This window comes from Babylonia areolata, chromosome 29 (genome assembly GCF_041734735.1).
Source record: "Babylonia areolata isolate BAREFJ2019XMU chromosome 29, ASM4173473v1, whole genome shotgun sequence".
Lineage (NCBI taxonomy): Eukaryota > Metazoa > Mollusca > Gastropoda > Neogastropoda > Buccinidae > Babylonia > Babylonia areolata.
The window spans coordinates 23,751,525-23,768,380 of NC_134904.1; the positions used below are offsets into that span (position 1 = coordinate 23,751,525).

Sequence of the window (16,856 nt, forward strand, 5' to 3'; positions counted from 1 at the left end):
AAGGAAATTTTCTATCTAAAATTTTGTTTAAATAACATACTTACCGTGACCCAACTAGTGCAGATTCCGGCAGGGGTCTGACATTCCTGCCTGTGCAAACTACTATCCACCTATGCGGAGAAAACAAAACTACGGCCGATAACCTCCCGGAAGTAGGTAACCCCCCCTTTGTCTCGCTGGCTAGTGCCCTCTTTTGACGGCAATATGCCATCACCAGCGCAGCGAGCCGGGAGAACAGGAAGCGGGGAGAGGACGGGAGGGTCTTAAATTTGGGTCACGGCAAGTATGTTATTTAAACGTAATTTTAAATAGAAAATTTCCTTTTAATTACACATACTTAACCGTGACCCAACTAGTGCAGAATAGTGCGACAAGGTGGAGGGCTCGCCTGTTCTACTGTCTGTGTGCTGTGATGGCCTGTTGTGCAACTACCACAGAAGCGATGCCTCTTAAGCCATCATCCCGCAGGCGTGCGACGTCTCTCTGGTAGAAGTCGATGAGCCATCATCCCTAAAGCGATAGATGTCCCTCAAGTAGAATTCGACGAAAGTAGAGTGTACTGTGTCACCTAAGGATATTGGTGCGGGCAAAGAAGACAGAGGTCCACAGCTGTATTGTGGGGGAGGTCTGTGGACCACAGCTGTGCTGATAAATGTAGGGCCAAGAAAATCGGGTCGGTGGGTTGGATCCACACTTTACTGAGAGCCCTTCAAATCAAAGGAAGGGAAGAAAACACGTACCCTTATAGGGTTGTCTCATTTGAGCGCGGTTGAGTGTCAGTGCAAGGAGGTGCACAAGTGGTTTGATCTGATGATTCCACATCGGATGTGGGCCGATAGTGGAAGTGATTTTTGTTTATGCGCGCGTGTGTGTGTGTGGTCACATTTTGGTGTGTGTATGTAACATAGATATAATGTTTTATGTTATCAAAAGCGTTTTTGTAAAGCACCTAGAGCAGATTTCTGGATAGTGTGCTATATAAGTATCCATTATTATTATTATTATTATGAAGGAAACTGTGGCACGAGACAGAGGTAGGTCGCCATGTTGGGCTTGCCTTAGGCATGACAGCTAGATCTGTAGAGCTCCTCCATGCGAGCTGACAGGCAATGGGCGCTCCCCCCACCACTTTTTTTTTTTTTTTTTTTTTTTGTCATTGCCAAAAAATGACAGCACTGGTATGTTGCCTATGCATAGAATGGCAGACATTTGGCAACAAAAGACTTGATGTCCCTGGTGTCTCTGGGACAGGGTTGTGTAATTGCCCAGGTAGGTATCATCACAAAGGGGCTTACGGAAGGCTTGGTGGCTTCTCTACCTGAGTGTGGCATGTTGGAGTTGGAGCAACCTGCAGAAAGTTGTCGGCGGTCAATGGCTGGGTTGGATCAGGCTGTGGAAGTGCATTTCATGTGCCCACAGGTCACTGAGTCTCATTCTGTGGTGGAATTCCAAATGGAAGAGGGTTTCCATGGGGAAAATTTTTTGCTGAAGGTTCTTTAGTGAGAAAGGGGACCAGATCCATGACAGGCCTCTGGCTATGTGTGGTGTGCACTGAGTCTGGGATGGAGCGGGGCGGGAGCAGGGAGGTAAGTGGCTCAAGATGTGTTGTACTGGCTATTTACATCAAAGCACTGATCTGACATACGTTTCCAGTATGGCCAACTGCAAAGTGAGAGCTGTATTATCAGTGGTTTCTTTATTGCAAAGGGAAATCATTTGCAGCTTAGCCTTTCATGAATGACTATGTCTCCCAGACTGGAAGTCAAATTGCACTGGGACTTAGTGCTGTAGACTTGGGCCTAACTAGCCATTGGGATCCGCCCTAATGATGAGTCCTAAGGCCCTCTTGATCGAGGGACCGGGGATGCAACTTGGGCAAAACACTCTCTACTAGAAATTGTATAATCGAATTCCAGCCCGAATAGTTGGGACAGCAGTTGCCTCCTCTGCTGTTCTGATGGTGACTGTCGTACACGACTGATTATCATATATTGTTCCTAAGAGGACACCAATCAGCATGGGTAAATCAGGAAACAGCTGCTGTGTGCTTGAGGGATGAAGGTGTCCACCATGCAGGTTATGTTGCAATGTAAGGGAGCCGGAAAGAGTTGACGGGGTCTTGTGGTGCAACCGTGTGTCTGAAAGACATGGTGCTTGCTTCCAAAGTGACAACAAAGTCATCCTCTGACAGGCCCTTGACTGAAGGCTGGGGCTCCATGATGGGATAGCCTGCCTAGGCTAGAAACCCCTGGAAGTGTCTTATTGGAAAGACAGTGCTTGAGAAGGAATGGCCATCTGTAACCACAGCAGTGGTTGTGTGTTGAGGCTGAAAGGATTGGGCAGGGAAGACCAAGTGCAGAAAGTGCTTTCAAACGCCAATTGTTTGAGACGTTGATGCTGGATCCCTGTTCAAGCAAGGTGATGGGGTGAACTGATGTGCTTGAATGCGGCATCTGCCGTGCTGGTATGAGTGGGCAGAAAGGTACACCCCTGTGGCTAATGGACGGTTCGTTGTGCTTTGTGAGATGCATCTGTCCTCGTCAGTATGCCTTTCTCCCAAATGTAGAGGAAAACAATTATGACCCAGGCCTTCTGCTACTAGAGAGGAGTGGAAGAGATGGGTTAGGGTGATTGTCTTCTGCCCAGTGGGCAGTTTTTGGGTCCGCTAAAATTTGGGAATCAAAGATTGACACCCTTTCATGGGAAGGCTGGCTAGGATGTAGGGCCCGTGTGGAGCTGTTGTCACAACCCCAGTGGTGCAAACCAAAGGTTGTTGTAGGCAAAGGGGGAAAGAAGGGATGCCTTACAAACGGGGGAGGAATGAAGGGCATGTGTGTCCGGAGTGGCACCTCTAAGTTGGACTGCCTCATCCCTCCTTGTGCCAAGTTAGGGCATCTCCAGCCCTATGGTTGATTGTTGTAGGCAAATGAGTTGGGTTGCCCTGTCCCTCCTGCGCCAAGAGAGGGCATTCTTAGCCCTGTGGGTGGGAAGGGGGTGTGTGGGTCCCTAAGGACCAGCCACTACTAAAATGTGAAGGAGCAAACATTCAGGCATGAATGAGGCAGTTTTGTCTGTGAGTGCAGTCGTCCTCCAAAAGCAAGGTAGGGATGAATTTATGAAAATGAATACATACATGAGCAAAGGGATTATAAACTTCCATCAACTCAAGTAATGATGTCGGAAATATGCCAATGACAAGGGATCGAAACACAAGAAATAAGCGGCTGTATAAGCATACGTGTAGCGTGCACAGATATAGCCAAGTAAATGGGTAAGTGTGCATAATCAGTAATGGGAAGGAATCTGTGTATGCACCTAAATATGAGATGTACATACACATATGAATAAAGTGCAAGTACGTAGGCGCAGAGAGTTCAGGGCATTGTGGACAGAAGGCCGCAAATGCAAGTGTGCCTATTTTGCTATGTGGGGAATCTCAATGAATAGATGTCAATGAATAGAGATAGAAATATAATTGTACATGTTAATATGAAAGTTGTCTGAACCTATCCCATAAGCGCACACGCATGTGTATTCTGAGGGATAAGTATACGTCTATAAGTGAAAGCAGAAATGTGTATAAATGTAGCAAGATATCTCATAGATATATATGTATATATGTGTGTGTGTGTGTGTATATATATATATATATATATATGTATATATGGTTGTTGTTTTTTTTTGTTTTTTTTTTTTGTTTATATATATATATATATATATATGTATAGATATATATATAGCTATATATATATATATTTCGTGAATGTTGATTGTGATAATAAATCAAAAGGATAGAAGGGGAAATATTGTGATTTATTTCCTGTTATTGTGTATAACAAGAAGAGAATGGTAATAGGACTGGTTGCCTGCAGAGGGCTGTGTGCCTGTGTGGGGGATGAAGAACCCAAAAGTTCAGTCGCCAATAGCCTGAGAAACAGCAAGAAAGTTGCAGCTGCTGTGCAAAGTTGTCTAAAGTCCATAAATGGGCATGAGGACCCAATGAGAAATCAAAGAAACATCGTTGGTGGACAGCACGGGGGGCAGGAGCGATGTGCTGTATCGGTTACAAATGTGGAGTTGCCTCCCTTGGCGCCGATATTCGGCGAAAAGGATGGTGTCTTTAGAGCGCATATCCCCTGGTGTGACGTTTCCTAGCTGTAGAGGGAGGAGCGTCATGCTGTGTGTGAGAGTCCGTGGTTCTATGCCACCTTAACCGATAATAATAATGTCCCTTAGTGCCGTGGGCATCCTGACCAGAATCGGTCGCCATCGGACACGAGACGGTGGGGACATGTAGTGTGATGGCGCCGTAACCAGACAAGATTGGCCCGAGCACTGCTGAGTGGCAGGATCGAGTTATCAAGCGGCACTCCGACGTGGAATTGCCGATATTAGTCTGGGTAACAGTGGAGATGTGCAGTGGGGCAGAAAAAACTGGCACTGCCGAAGTTCAGTGGGCTGTGTACGCATCTGCTCTGTGCGCAAGGGGTGGAGCAGGCGCTAGGTGTGGCACCAGTGCATAATTGCCGCAGCAAGTTCCCAATGGGTTGCTGGTTGTTTGGTTGAGCAGCTTGCTGAGACGCCATTAGTGGATGGGAAACAGCAGCAACCAGCGGTGTGGCAGTTGGGGTCATCACCGCAAAGTTTGAAGGGACCGTGCACGCACCTGCACAGTTGGCGAGGGGCTGTGCCTGTAAAGGGAAGTAACTGCGGCGGTCACCGGCAAGGGTGTCGAAGTAGGAGTTGTCTCCCTTGGATCGGAAAATCGGACAAGGGGAGGGTGCACACGCATGGGCAAGTGTGTCCCCTAGTGGTCCACCTTCCTCCCTACCCCTGGGGAGGGCATCCCTAAGTGCCTCGGTCGCCATAGGATCCGAGACGGAAGAGGCATGCCGCATGGGGGGCGTGTGAGCCAATGTCACGGCCGCCGCCACGGACGCATCGCACATAGGGCCCAGTCTAGCATGCGGATCCAAAGCCAGTGTATGGTTTTGTTTTCCAAAGGGGTTATGGCACATTCCATTGTTGACATGGGAAAAGTGATAGAGGAGATCGACTCAGGTGTCCTACCGACTGGCAGGGCCGAGAAATGCGGATTGCGTCGAGTTCGTTCGCGAATTGAAAAGGAAAGCATCAATGGCACCACTGACCTGAGTATGGGGTAACGTACCCCAAGAAGTCGCCAGAGAGGGTGCAGGAGGTGGTGGAGGTCTGGAGTTGACCGGAGGAAGCGAAGGAAGTGGGGTAGGCGTTGGGTTGGCGTTGTTGAGAGGGCCAGAAATAGAGGGCCCAGAGTGTCCGCAAATCGATTTCGATCGCGCCTTAATTTTAGCCCAATATCCCAATCGAACCATATAATTATGTGACCTGGTTCGAGACAAAATTTGACAAAAAACAAGAACGCCAGAGAATCGACAGACAGAAAATACGAAAAAACTTAACCGTATGGAGAGCACAGGAACAGGAGTCATAATGGCTGCCGGAAAAAGAGGGCGCTAGCCAGCGGGACAAAGGGGAGGTTACCTGCTTCTGGGAGGTTATCGGCTGTAGTTTCGTTTTCTCCGCATAGGCGGATAGTAGTTTGCACAGGCAGGAATGTCAGACCCCTGCCGGAACCTGCACTAGTTGGGTCACGGTTAAGTATGTGTAATTAAAACAAACACTACAAAGCATTTGCACTATACAACATTTGTCAGCGCATACTTTTTTCAAGTGGAAATGCTTGCACATTTTCAGAAAGAGCTGTAACAATGATACCGAGACAGTGAGATCCTTGCTACTTCCACAGGCAGTGTGAATGTTTACACACACACACACACACACACACACACACACACACACACACACACACACATAGATAGATAGATATATAAGGCATAGTTATTGTTGCAAATTTAATCAACTCACTGGCTTGAGATTCTGCACATGCATAACACAGTGAACAGATCTAACACATTTTGGGGGTTGTATGCAGTTTGACTGAAAATGTGTAACTATAACAAATGTCATAACATTCAAGCTATAATTATATATTCTTTTCTCTTTTTTTTTGTCACAGCTGTCAGATGTGCAAGTCCAAGAAGACATCACTACTACTTCTGCATCAGCAGTGGAAACCAATGCTGCTGACAGTAAATGGAGTCATTTTAAAAAATTTAACAAATTTGGAAGTGAAAGTATGTAATGATCTGACAGCTTTGCTTCCCCCTTTTCACCAAATTGACACTGATGACACAGTGAAAGATGACTTATTAGGGCCTTGAAGGCTGTTTTGTCATAAAATTTAGACTGAAGGGGGCTTAAAGTAGTGGGTGTCAATTTGTAGTGTGTGTGTGTTAGTTGAGAGCAGATTGATTCGGAAGGATCACTGGTATTGACAAATTGTGTAACACAGTCAGATTATCATCTGTGTATGAAGATTTTTTTCAAAGCTTTCTTATTAGAAATTGTGGAGTTTGAATGCTCCTGATATTTATTTTCATACTGATGTGAACTGTAGCTGTGATTTTTCTTCTCTTTTCTTTTTCTTCTTCTTCTTCTCTTTGAGGGAGAAAGGTAGGGAGGTGCAGTATGCTTCAAATCAGCTGAGATAACACAGATCATGCAAAAAAATCAAAACTTTGTAAATTCTGACACTGCACTTCAATACAGATGTAGATCACACACACACACACACACACACACACACACACACACACAACATCCAAAACTAAATGGTGCTCACATCATTAATAAATCAGATTGTTTAAACAATTGTTTATTATTTAGCATTTAGGTATGAATGAATGAAACAAAAAAATAAAATAAAATATCTTATGGAAGTGATTTTCTTCAAGTCTGTTTGTGTTTGACTCAGAACTGTTTACACTGCATTTTGTAAACAGTCCAAATTTGTTTAGCAATAAACAAATGAAATATATATTTATGATTTAAAAAGAAAACACAGGAAATAAAAAATGGGAGGTGGGGCATGCATATGTAAATACATGAAAATATTTACACAAAGAATTTACAGCTCTACCAGTTTCTAAAAAATGGCAGCAAAGAGAAAGCTGGTATGTATGTGTTAATCCTTTGGCCAGTTGTTAGATACAATGAACTTAAAGGTTTCCATAAAAGAAATACATATTTTAAACTGGTGAAAGACATATCCATTTTGGGTAAACAGGTCAGCTGATTCTACCACACTGGTGTGCCTGAATGTCTGGGTGTCTTGAGAATAATAATAATAATAATGGATACTTATATAGCACACTATCCAGAAATCTGCTCTAGGTGCTTTACAAAAACGCTTTTGTTAACATAAAACATTATATCTATGTTACATACACTTATCAGTGCATGTCACTTGTAATGATGAACGAGTGAGTACTGTATGCACACATGCATGCGTGCTACACCATAAGATGAAATCATTCTTTACTTGCAGTTAATCATCAATGCAACTGTGATGAAACACACATGAATCAGTCTTGATGATGATTATCTTTCATCAAATTCCATGCACAGCTCCACCACTCTTCTCCTCACAATTTCCATGCTAAACTGCACCACTCATTTCCCCACAGATTTCCATGCTCAACTCCAACACTCTCCTCCCCACTATATGTATTAAAAACTCATGTGATAGAAAAGCCAGAAAAAGATCAAATTCATTGGAACAGCAATGGCCATTTTCTCAAGTCTGAAATCTGTTTTTAGAAGGTGCGCGCGCACGCGCACACACACACACACACACACACACACTCACTCACTCACTCATACTATGTAGCAACAATATGAAATACTAGAATGTTTATAGATTCTGATTGAATGGGTCACACACAGGAGCGATACTGTTTCTTCAGTTCAGTTAAAAATCTGCGGGAGGTTTATGTCGCCGTGACAGCAGAAATGTTTCTGTGACAGCAGAAACTGACTTGACTTCGCATTCTTGTTTCTGATTCCGCGACAATTGAAAATCTTTGCACGACGAACAAGTTCAACTTCCGCGCTATTTATCAGTTGTCCGTTCTTTTTTTAAATACTCTTTCGGTTCTTTAACTTTCAGTTTCAGCGGACAGAGTCACCATGTTGCTTTATCCGGACATCCCAAGGTGAAGGGGCTGAACTTTTCACTGACTTCCGGTTTTCTGACGAACACCTCAAACAAATAAAGGCAGAGAGAGGGAGCGGCCGAAAGTCTAGCCTGAAAGGTAGAGCACGATGCTTTGCAAATCAAACAAATATCGGCATCATTTCCAAACCAACATGGCGCAAATTTCTTCAAAATGGAACAGAGTCTCTGTGGGCCTTTCCAAATACAATAGACTGAGCAACACACTAGACGCCACTTTCTTGACATCAGAGATCTTTTCCCATCCCTCTTGCGGCCAGTCAGTGGCAGCCTCTGTGAGTGTGTGTGTTTGTGTGTATGTGTGGGTCTGTGTGTAGTGCGTTTGTGCATGCACGAGGGTGTAAGTGTACACAAGTGTCAGGAGAGTTCTGTGTACATGCGTATGTGTGTGTGTGGGGAGGGGGGGGGGGGTTAGATGATGAGGTATGTGTGTGTATGCATGCCTACACTGTGGGAGCAATGGAATATTGGAACGTGCAGGTGTGCATATATATATCTCTGTATATATATGTGTGGGGGTGGGGGATATGGGTGTATGTGTGTGTGCTTGTACAAGTAAGGGTTCATCTGTATGTGTGTAGTAAGGGTTCATCTGTATGTGTGTGTGTGTGTGGCATGGAAGCTGCAATACGTAGCCTAGAAATGAGTGTGTGGAGTGGGGTAGAGGAGGTGCAGGGTAATGTGTGTGTGTGTGTTGGGGCTCATGTACATTTATGTGTATTTGACTGTGCTTTCGTATCTGTGAAACTGCATGTTCGGTGCATATCTGTTATGCATATGTGGGTGTATGTGTGTCTCCATGTTTTACATTTATTTGCTTATTTATCATAATTGTTGTCTTTTTTATTTATTTATTTTATTATTATTATTACTACTACTTTTTTTTCTTTCTTTTTTTTTTCTCAAGGCCTGACTAAATGCTTTGGGTTACGCTGCAGGTCAGGCATCTGCTTGGCAGATGTGACGTAGCGTATATGGATTTGTCCGAACGCAGTGACGCCTCCTTGAACTACTGAAACTGAAACTTTCTAACGAACAAGGTCTATAGTTTTTCAGGTTCCTGAGTAGCTTCTTCACCTCTTCTATCTCAGTGTTGATGTCCAGCAAGGGTTCTTTGTAGTTGTATGTGGGGTGGTCAGGGAGAGGGCCATCATCTTCATTTGTGAATACATTCTGGAAAAAGTGGTTGAGTAGTCTGCTTTTTCTTCATTAATCTTCGTCTTGCTTCCATCCTCTTGTTTTAAGTCAGCCAGTCCTGCTTTTGTTGTTGTCTTTGATTTCACATACGACCAGAAGGCCTTGGGGTTTTTCTTGGCTTTTGATGCTATCATTTCCTCAAGCTTTCTCCTGACCTTTCAACATTCCTCAGATGCTTCATTCCTAGCTTTGACATAGGCAGTATAGTTTTCTCCTGACTTGGTCTGCAGCCATCTTCGGAACAGCTGGTGCTTCTTACAAACTGAGGCTATTGTACCCCTGTCCATTCACTTGTTCCTTCTTACCCAGCTGGGTTTCTTTGGTATTGCCTTTTCAGTCACTTCTTATATCTTTCCTTTAAGCAGACACCATGCTGCCTCAACTGAAAGACCTTCCATTTCCTTTTCCCAGTCTGTGTTTTGCAGTTCCTATCTGAGGGAATCAAAGTCAGCTTTAGTATAGTTATAACACAGCTTCCTGTCTTGTTTCCTTGAAATAAGGCACAATGTGACTAGCAGAGTGAAGTGACCGCTCTTGCCTAGGCCTGGCAATGTACTTATTTCTTCCAGGGAATCTGTATATGAGAGATTTACCACACACACTTATACATATGCACACGCATGAATACAGGTAGGAATACAGGTAGGTTGTTCTTCCAGTTTTATGCTGCACTGTTTTATCTCTGTTGTTTGTCTGCTATGGTAAAGTAGGATCACATGTGTGTGCAGGCATTACAAAGTGAAGATATCATATGAAGTGTATCCACAAGACATCAGACTGGAGCTGGCACAGGAGCCACCCATTTTCATTCTCCATGGAATGTTTGGCTCAAAATTAAACTGGCACAGTCTGGCGAAACGGATCTCATCAGTTACCCACAGACAAGTATGTAAACATTCTCAACTGTAATATTTCAAACTGTTGACAGATGTTCAGGAACATATTGAATAACCACTAATTTTTGAAAATGTTGACAGCAAGTAGCAGAACATACAGTTAGTAAAGCATTGGTTTCCTTTGAAAAGGTTTGATCTTGTCTTCAGTCTTTATTTATACTGATTTATATTGCGTAGTTTTGTGCACTTCAGTCTTGTTTGATGTGTGGTCTTATAGTTGGAATGGCTAGTACTGTAGTAGGACTTCAGAGTTGTGTTTCTTTGTATTGGGGTTGGGGGTCACTATGAGTAAATAATATAGACAAGAGTGTCCAGCTTCTGCTTCCTAATGGCTGAAACACCAACAGTTGGGTGTTTGCTGATTGTGTGAATAATTTCATTTTTCTCCATCAAGTCACAAGCTTTCACTTCAGTAGGTTATTGGCCCAGTACAGGGCCTCAGGGCAGGTATGGTCAGCTTGTTTTCAGTGGAGATGAAGGAAGGAAGGAATTTTTGTTTAATGTCCCGTCACACATATCGGTGATTGAAGACATTTTGTAAAAGTATTTATGAATACATCTGAGTATTATCGGTTAGAAGGGGTGGGAGATGTGGATGAATGGAGGGTTTGGGGAAACTGGGCAAATGAGGGTAAAAATGTGGGTGAAATTTGAAAGAAAAACAAAACAAACAAACAAACAAACAAAAATCCTCTAAATACAGTTACAGGAAATTACTTAAAGGACTTCGTAAAAGAGAAGTCGTTAAACTGACAAGCGAAACAACTGATAATGAATGCAAAAAGTCAAAAACATCAACGTTATCAGTCACTTGTGAAGACACACTTTCGTGTACAAAAGGCTTCATCAAGCTACAGTGAAAAATTATATGCTCAATTGTCAGGTTATTAAAGCATATACACTTGACATTAGAACAATACTTGGTCCGTAATGAATTTGATAATAGTCTGAGAGCTAAGCTCAGAATTGGTCTGCGAATCGGACCAAAGTCTGAGAGAGTCAACTGACGAGGTTTTAGACTTGAATTCAAGCACCTATAAAAGTCTCTTTCTAGTATATTGCTTATTTCCTTGTATGACAATGGGCAATATACTTTTATACTATCTATATGATTTTTTGCTCCCCTTTTTGCTGCCCTATCTGCTTGGTCGTTATAACGGAATCCAGTGTGGGATGGTATCCAACAAAAATCAACATTTGTACCCTTCACAAATAGGGAATGCAATAAATACCTAATTTCAAAAAATAAATCTTCTCTTTGATTATTCTCAAAAAGGAGCAAACCTTTTAAGACAGATTGAGAATCAACACAAAATAGGATATTACTTATTTTGATTGGTATATCAACAAGATGATTTAAAGCCATAAGGATGGCCACCAATTCAGCTGTAAAAATTGAATGTCCCTTACCTAAATAATATGATTTTTCTGTTTTTAGGTCAGGAATGACAAAAGCAGATCCTGCACTGCTATCATCCAGGACCGAGCCATCAGTGTAAACTTTTAAATGATAATCAAAATTTTCTTCTAATTCAATTCTGACAGATGCTGCTGTTATATGTGGAGATTCTCCTTTAGTTGTGTCAGAAGCACATATGTTGACGTTTGCTTTTGTTAACTCCCAGGGAGGGACAGGTGGCACCAGAACACGAGGTGCCATATCATGCAAATCAATGTCTGAAGAATTTAAAATATCTGACACATATGTGCGAATGGTTTGTAGATTTGAATTATTTTGTGCATTTTTTGGAAAATCAATATCAGACCTAATATTTAATTCCTCAAAATCATCCACTGCTGTACATCTCACAATATATTTAGCAGAACTTAATTTTCTGATTTCATCTAGTGGTAGAATACCCGCAAGCTTATAGGCTTCTGAAGTCTTAGTATGCACAGGTACCCCTAAAGCCAGTTTCACAGCTTTACTGTCAATTATTCGCAGCTTCTTTAGGAACGTCGGCGGGGCAGAAAAGAAAATTTCTTGACCGTAGGTCAATCTTGATCTTACGAGAGATGTCGCTAAATGTAAAAGAATTTTGGAGTCTTGTCCCCAAGGAGAGTGACTTACAATTTTTAAGAAATTTAAACTTTTAACTGCTTTAGTCACCATTGAATCAATGTGTTTCTTCCAGTTTAGTTTTGAAGTAAATAGGATCCCAAGAAATTTGATTTCCGACTTGAAAAATATTTCACGTCCTAAAAAAAAACGTGGTAGTTTGCTGGGATTATAACCATTATTAAAGAGGATCAAATGTGTTTTTTCTACAGAAAACTCAAAACCATTAGATTGCATATAGCTACTCAGTCTATCGAGTTCACCCTGAAAATGTTTCTGTACATAATTTATGTAATGTAGGCTTGTCCTTTTCCTCAAGGATGTCTGAATCCATATAGCAATATCATCAGCATATTGAGCCAGCTTGGTAGATGATGAAAAACATGTATGTAAATCATAAAGCATAATGTTGAACAACAATGGAGAAATAATGGAACCCTGCGGGATTCCCATGTTTATAGGCCTAGAGGTTGATAAAGTTACTCCCACTTTTGCCACTATATATCTCCCACTTAAAAAGGATTTAACATAGTCATAAACATGACCCGACAGACCAATTTGTTTCAGCTTAAATAACAGTCTGCTATGCCACACTCGGTCATAAGCTTTAATAAGATCGAAGAAGGACGCAAGGATACTTTTTCGCTTTGAAAACTGTTTTTTAATTTGGGTAGTGAGACGGGTCAGATGATCAATTGTAGATCTTCCTTTCCGGAATCCAGTTTGAGCTGACGGAATTATGTTATTTTTGTCACAGTAATACACCATTCTAATATTTACAATTTTCTCCATGACTTTCCCAACGTGGGAGGTAACCGAAATAGGTCTATAACTCGAAGCTTCTGTTCGAGGTTTACTCTGTTTTAATACAGGAGTTACAATGGAAGTTTTCCATACCTCAGGGATTTGTCCACATTCCCAGCACTTTTGAAATAATGTATGTAATATAATCAACCAGTTTTCTGGCAACTGGTTTAACATGGTGTAAGATACTACATCCTTACCATCTGACACATTTTTGTTACTCAACAAATGAATAGCGTTCTTTACCTCATGTAAAGTTATTGCCGAATTGATTGTATTATCATTTTGTGGGGTAGGATCTCTATATTTGTCACTGATTTCTTCTTCCTCTCTTAAAGTCTTTTGTTTAGTTGACAAACTATCTACACTGCCTGTTTTAGAATACATACAAACAAATTCTTCAGCCTTCTCTTGAGGGGACAGAAACTCTTTATCTTTTGTTTTAATAGGATAGTCTTGGAGAACAATGCCTGATTTCATTTCTTTCATTTTGGCCCACACTTTCTTCATATCCTTATGGTCAGATACTTCATTCAAACAGAATTGTGACCAGTATTGTCTTTTTTCTCGGGCTATGATTCTATTCGCCTTGATTTTTGTGTAACACATTTCTTTATGAGCGGCTTCTTTTACATCTTCATCACGTACTTTTCTGAGTTTCAACCATGTTAGGTATGCTAGTTTCTTTGTATTTACAGCCTCCGCACATGCATCATTCCACCAAACATTTCCAGAAAAAATGTCACTCCTCTTTGAACCTTTTTTGGGAATTGCTATTTCAGCAGCTCCAATAATTGATTTTTGAAAGTTGTTATAAAAAACATTTAAATCTTCACAAAAAATTTCACTTTCAGAAATGTTCGTAAGATAGTTTTGAAATGTTTCCCAGTTTGCATATTTGTAATTGAATTTTGGGATTTCGTCTTCTCCGCTGTATTTAGATATATTACAATCCTTAAAAGACAGTGTGATTGGCACATGATCACTGCCTAGTGGATCATCCCCAGTATCCCACTGTACTGTTAAAGCTAGAGATGGTGATATGAAGGTTAGGTCAAGTGCCGATGCTCTATGATGAGCCACATCTGGGATACGTGTAATCCTCCCATCGTTAAGTAAATGCAACGATGAATCAACAATATTTTCAACAAAGTCAGGATGAGATATTATTTGACAATCACTATCCCAGAAGGGAGCATGGGAATTAAAATCTCCCCCGACGATCCATCTTTCTTTTGAGCAATTTAATGTTCGCAACCAATTTGTATTTTGCTTACTTGGACCCTTGGGATAGTAGACTGACGCAAAATGTATGATTTGATTATTAGAGACATGCAATTTTACAAACGTAGCTGACATCTTTTCAGTATAGTTTGAAATAGGAGATGGATGGACACTTGCGTAATTCAAACCACATTGTACGTAAATAGCTGTACTAATCTTGTCAGAATCCTCGCTTATATGATAAACCGGAGGATAGTAATAACCTTTCAGATTCGGTAACTTATTTTTAGTAACATTCAATGACTGAAAAAGGAGAATATGATGAGAATTTTCAAAAAGGTAAGCACGCAGATTATCAATATTTGTACTCAAAGAGCGGGAGTTCCATTGCAAGACTGATAGATTCCTGCATGTTATTTGCAACTTCTTAGTCATTTATCAGCTAGAATGAATCGTAGAAAAAAATATCATTAGATAATGAGATATCCGAATTTAAAACTAAGATAATGATAGATAAAGGGCCTTATACTATCAAAATACAAGGTGATGAGGTGTTCTTCGTGTAGACAATGTGATGACTGATTTGATGCAATGTTAGGTAGTTAACAAGCTGTAGTTTCATCTCCTCGGATGACGACGTAAAAAGGTCTTTATATAGACCAGTCGTTGTCTCCGCTGATGACGACCTCTGGTAGTCATACAGTCCAGGTGTTGTCTCCCCAGATGGCGACGTCTGGTGGTCGTCATGCAGACTAGGTGATGACTGCTTAGATCGTGATGTTATGTATTCATGTGGACTAAGTGATGACTGTTCTGATGATGACGGCAGGTGGTGGTCATGTGTATCAGGAGTTGTCTCCCCAGTTGGCGCCGTCAGGTGGTCGTCATGTAGATTATGTAATGTCTGCTGAGGTGATGCTGTTGGAAGGCTTTCATGTATACCCGATGATGTCTTTACAGATGACGACGTCAGGTGGTCATCGTGTAGAACACGTGAAGCATTTTCAGATGATGATGTCATATGGTCATTGTGGAGAACAGGTGATGGCTCCTCTGATGACGATTTCAGAAGGTATTCATGTAGATCAAGTGATGTCTCCTCCGATGACAATGTCAGATGACCGTCTTGCAAACCAGATGATGTCTCCTTAGGTGACAATGTCGGGTGGTCGTCATGTAGAATAGGTAATGTCTCCTCAGATGATGATGGCAGGTGGTTGTTGTGAAGATCAGGTTTTGTTGCAGATGACAAATGGACGTCATGTAGACCGGAAGTTTTACGTTCTGATGATACCGTGTAATCATCATATACATTTTTCAACATTAATTTTCCATCAAAGACCTCAGTCTGTGTTGACACACTGTCATAATGTACATCTGTCTGTGTAGACTTGGAACACAGTTTATGATAAGCTTTAACAACTTCTGCATATGATTTCTTTTTTTCGCACACATTTTGATTCGTATACAACCTTGCCTGTCGAAGTGCTTCTTGAAATGAAATGTAAGTTTTAGATTTCAGTTTATTCGCTTCTCTTGCGACGATTTTGGCCGGACATCCATGGAAAGCAGCTGAATGGTCTCCCTTGCAGTTCCAACAAAACCTTTCAGCAGTACATTTGTCTCGAGAATGAGACGACTGTCCACATCTGCTGCATCGATGAGTATTGCTGGAACAATATTTTTTAGTGTGATGTAACAATTGACAAAAAGTACATCTTACGACTGGAGAACAATATGGATATATTTTTAAATGGACATTTTCAAAGCTTAGTTTTTCTGGAAGGTCATGAAGTTTGAATGTTATCACTGTCGCTGGTCTCCCGTTTTTCAGATGGATTTTCCAACTGTCGCTCACAATAGGTATAGTGGAAAGAAAGCTGGTGTCAACTTCTCGGAAAACTATTCCCACTGTTTTCGGGTCAGGTTTTGAAGCTAAGACAGAAATGCCCGCGATGCTTTGCGTCTGTAACAACTTCTTACGTTGTCTCTCGTTTTTACACTGGACGTAAAAACTATTATTTCTCAGTTTTGTTACAGATTCCACCTCTCCAACTACAGACTGGATGGCTTTTTTATGGTAATGTGGATATAAATGTCGCAACTGGAGAGAGTCATTTCCCGAATCTTTTAATAAAACAAGAAACCGTTCTTCTGTGTTTAACTGATCAGGTGAAAAGGATGATTGTTGATACTTGAGATGTACTTGTTTTGAAGGAGTGGTTACTGTCAGATGTTGTTCATTCTTTCCCCATTTAAATTCCATCATAATAATGACGCAAACTGTATAGACGACGTCGCCTCATCCAGTTACGTCAATGCAAGACGTCATATGCAGGTTTAAAAAAAAAAAAAAAAAAAAAAATTCTATAACAAACCCAAAAGGGTTTGGGGAAAAGAAAAAAAAAAAAGAAAAAAAAAAAGGGTTAACACACAAAGAACAAAGTAAATACTGATTTCGGCTTCGTGTTAATCGTGGCGTGTAATATTCTGGTAGAAGAGCACCGCTCCTAAAGAGGCCGCCGGTACAATGGCTGAAGTACAGCCACGAACACAGGTC

At 41.4% G+C, this 16,856-nt stretch overlaps 1 protein-coding gene across 8 annotated transcripts in view; it reads left to right on the top strand.

The window, feature by feature from the left end:
* LOC143274950 (sn-1-specific diacylglycerol lipase ABHD11-like) overlaps window positions 1–16,856 on the top strand; it is a 60,755-nt gene that overhangs the window by 2,844 nt on the left and 41,055 nt on the right. For 3 of the 8 annotated variants that reach the window (XM_076578959.1, XM_076578965.1, XM_076578964.1), the window contains one exon: window positions 6,059–6,131. The exons of 1 other annotated variant lie outside the window; for it this stretch is intronic. In XM_076578959.1, the coding sequence (XP_076435074.1) occupies window positions 6,059–6,131 (73 nt within the window). Of the gene's footprint in view, window positions 1–6,058; window positions 6,132–10,041; window positions 10,199–16,856 lie in introns of all 8 variants that reach the window. 4 more of the 8 variants (XM_076578958.1, XM_076578960.1, XM_076578963.1 and 1 more) reach the window with 2 other exon arrangements.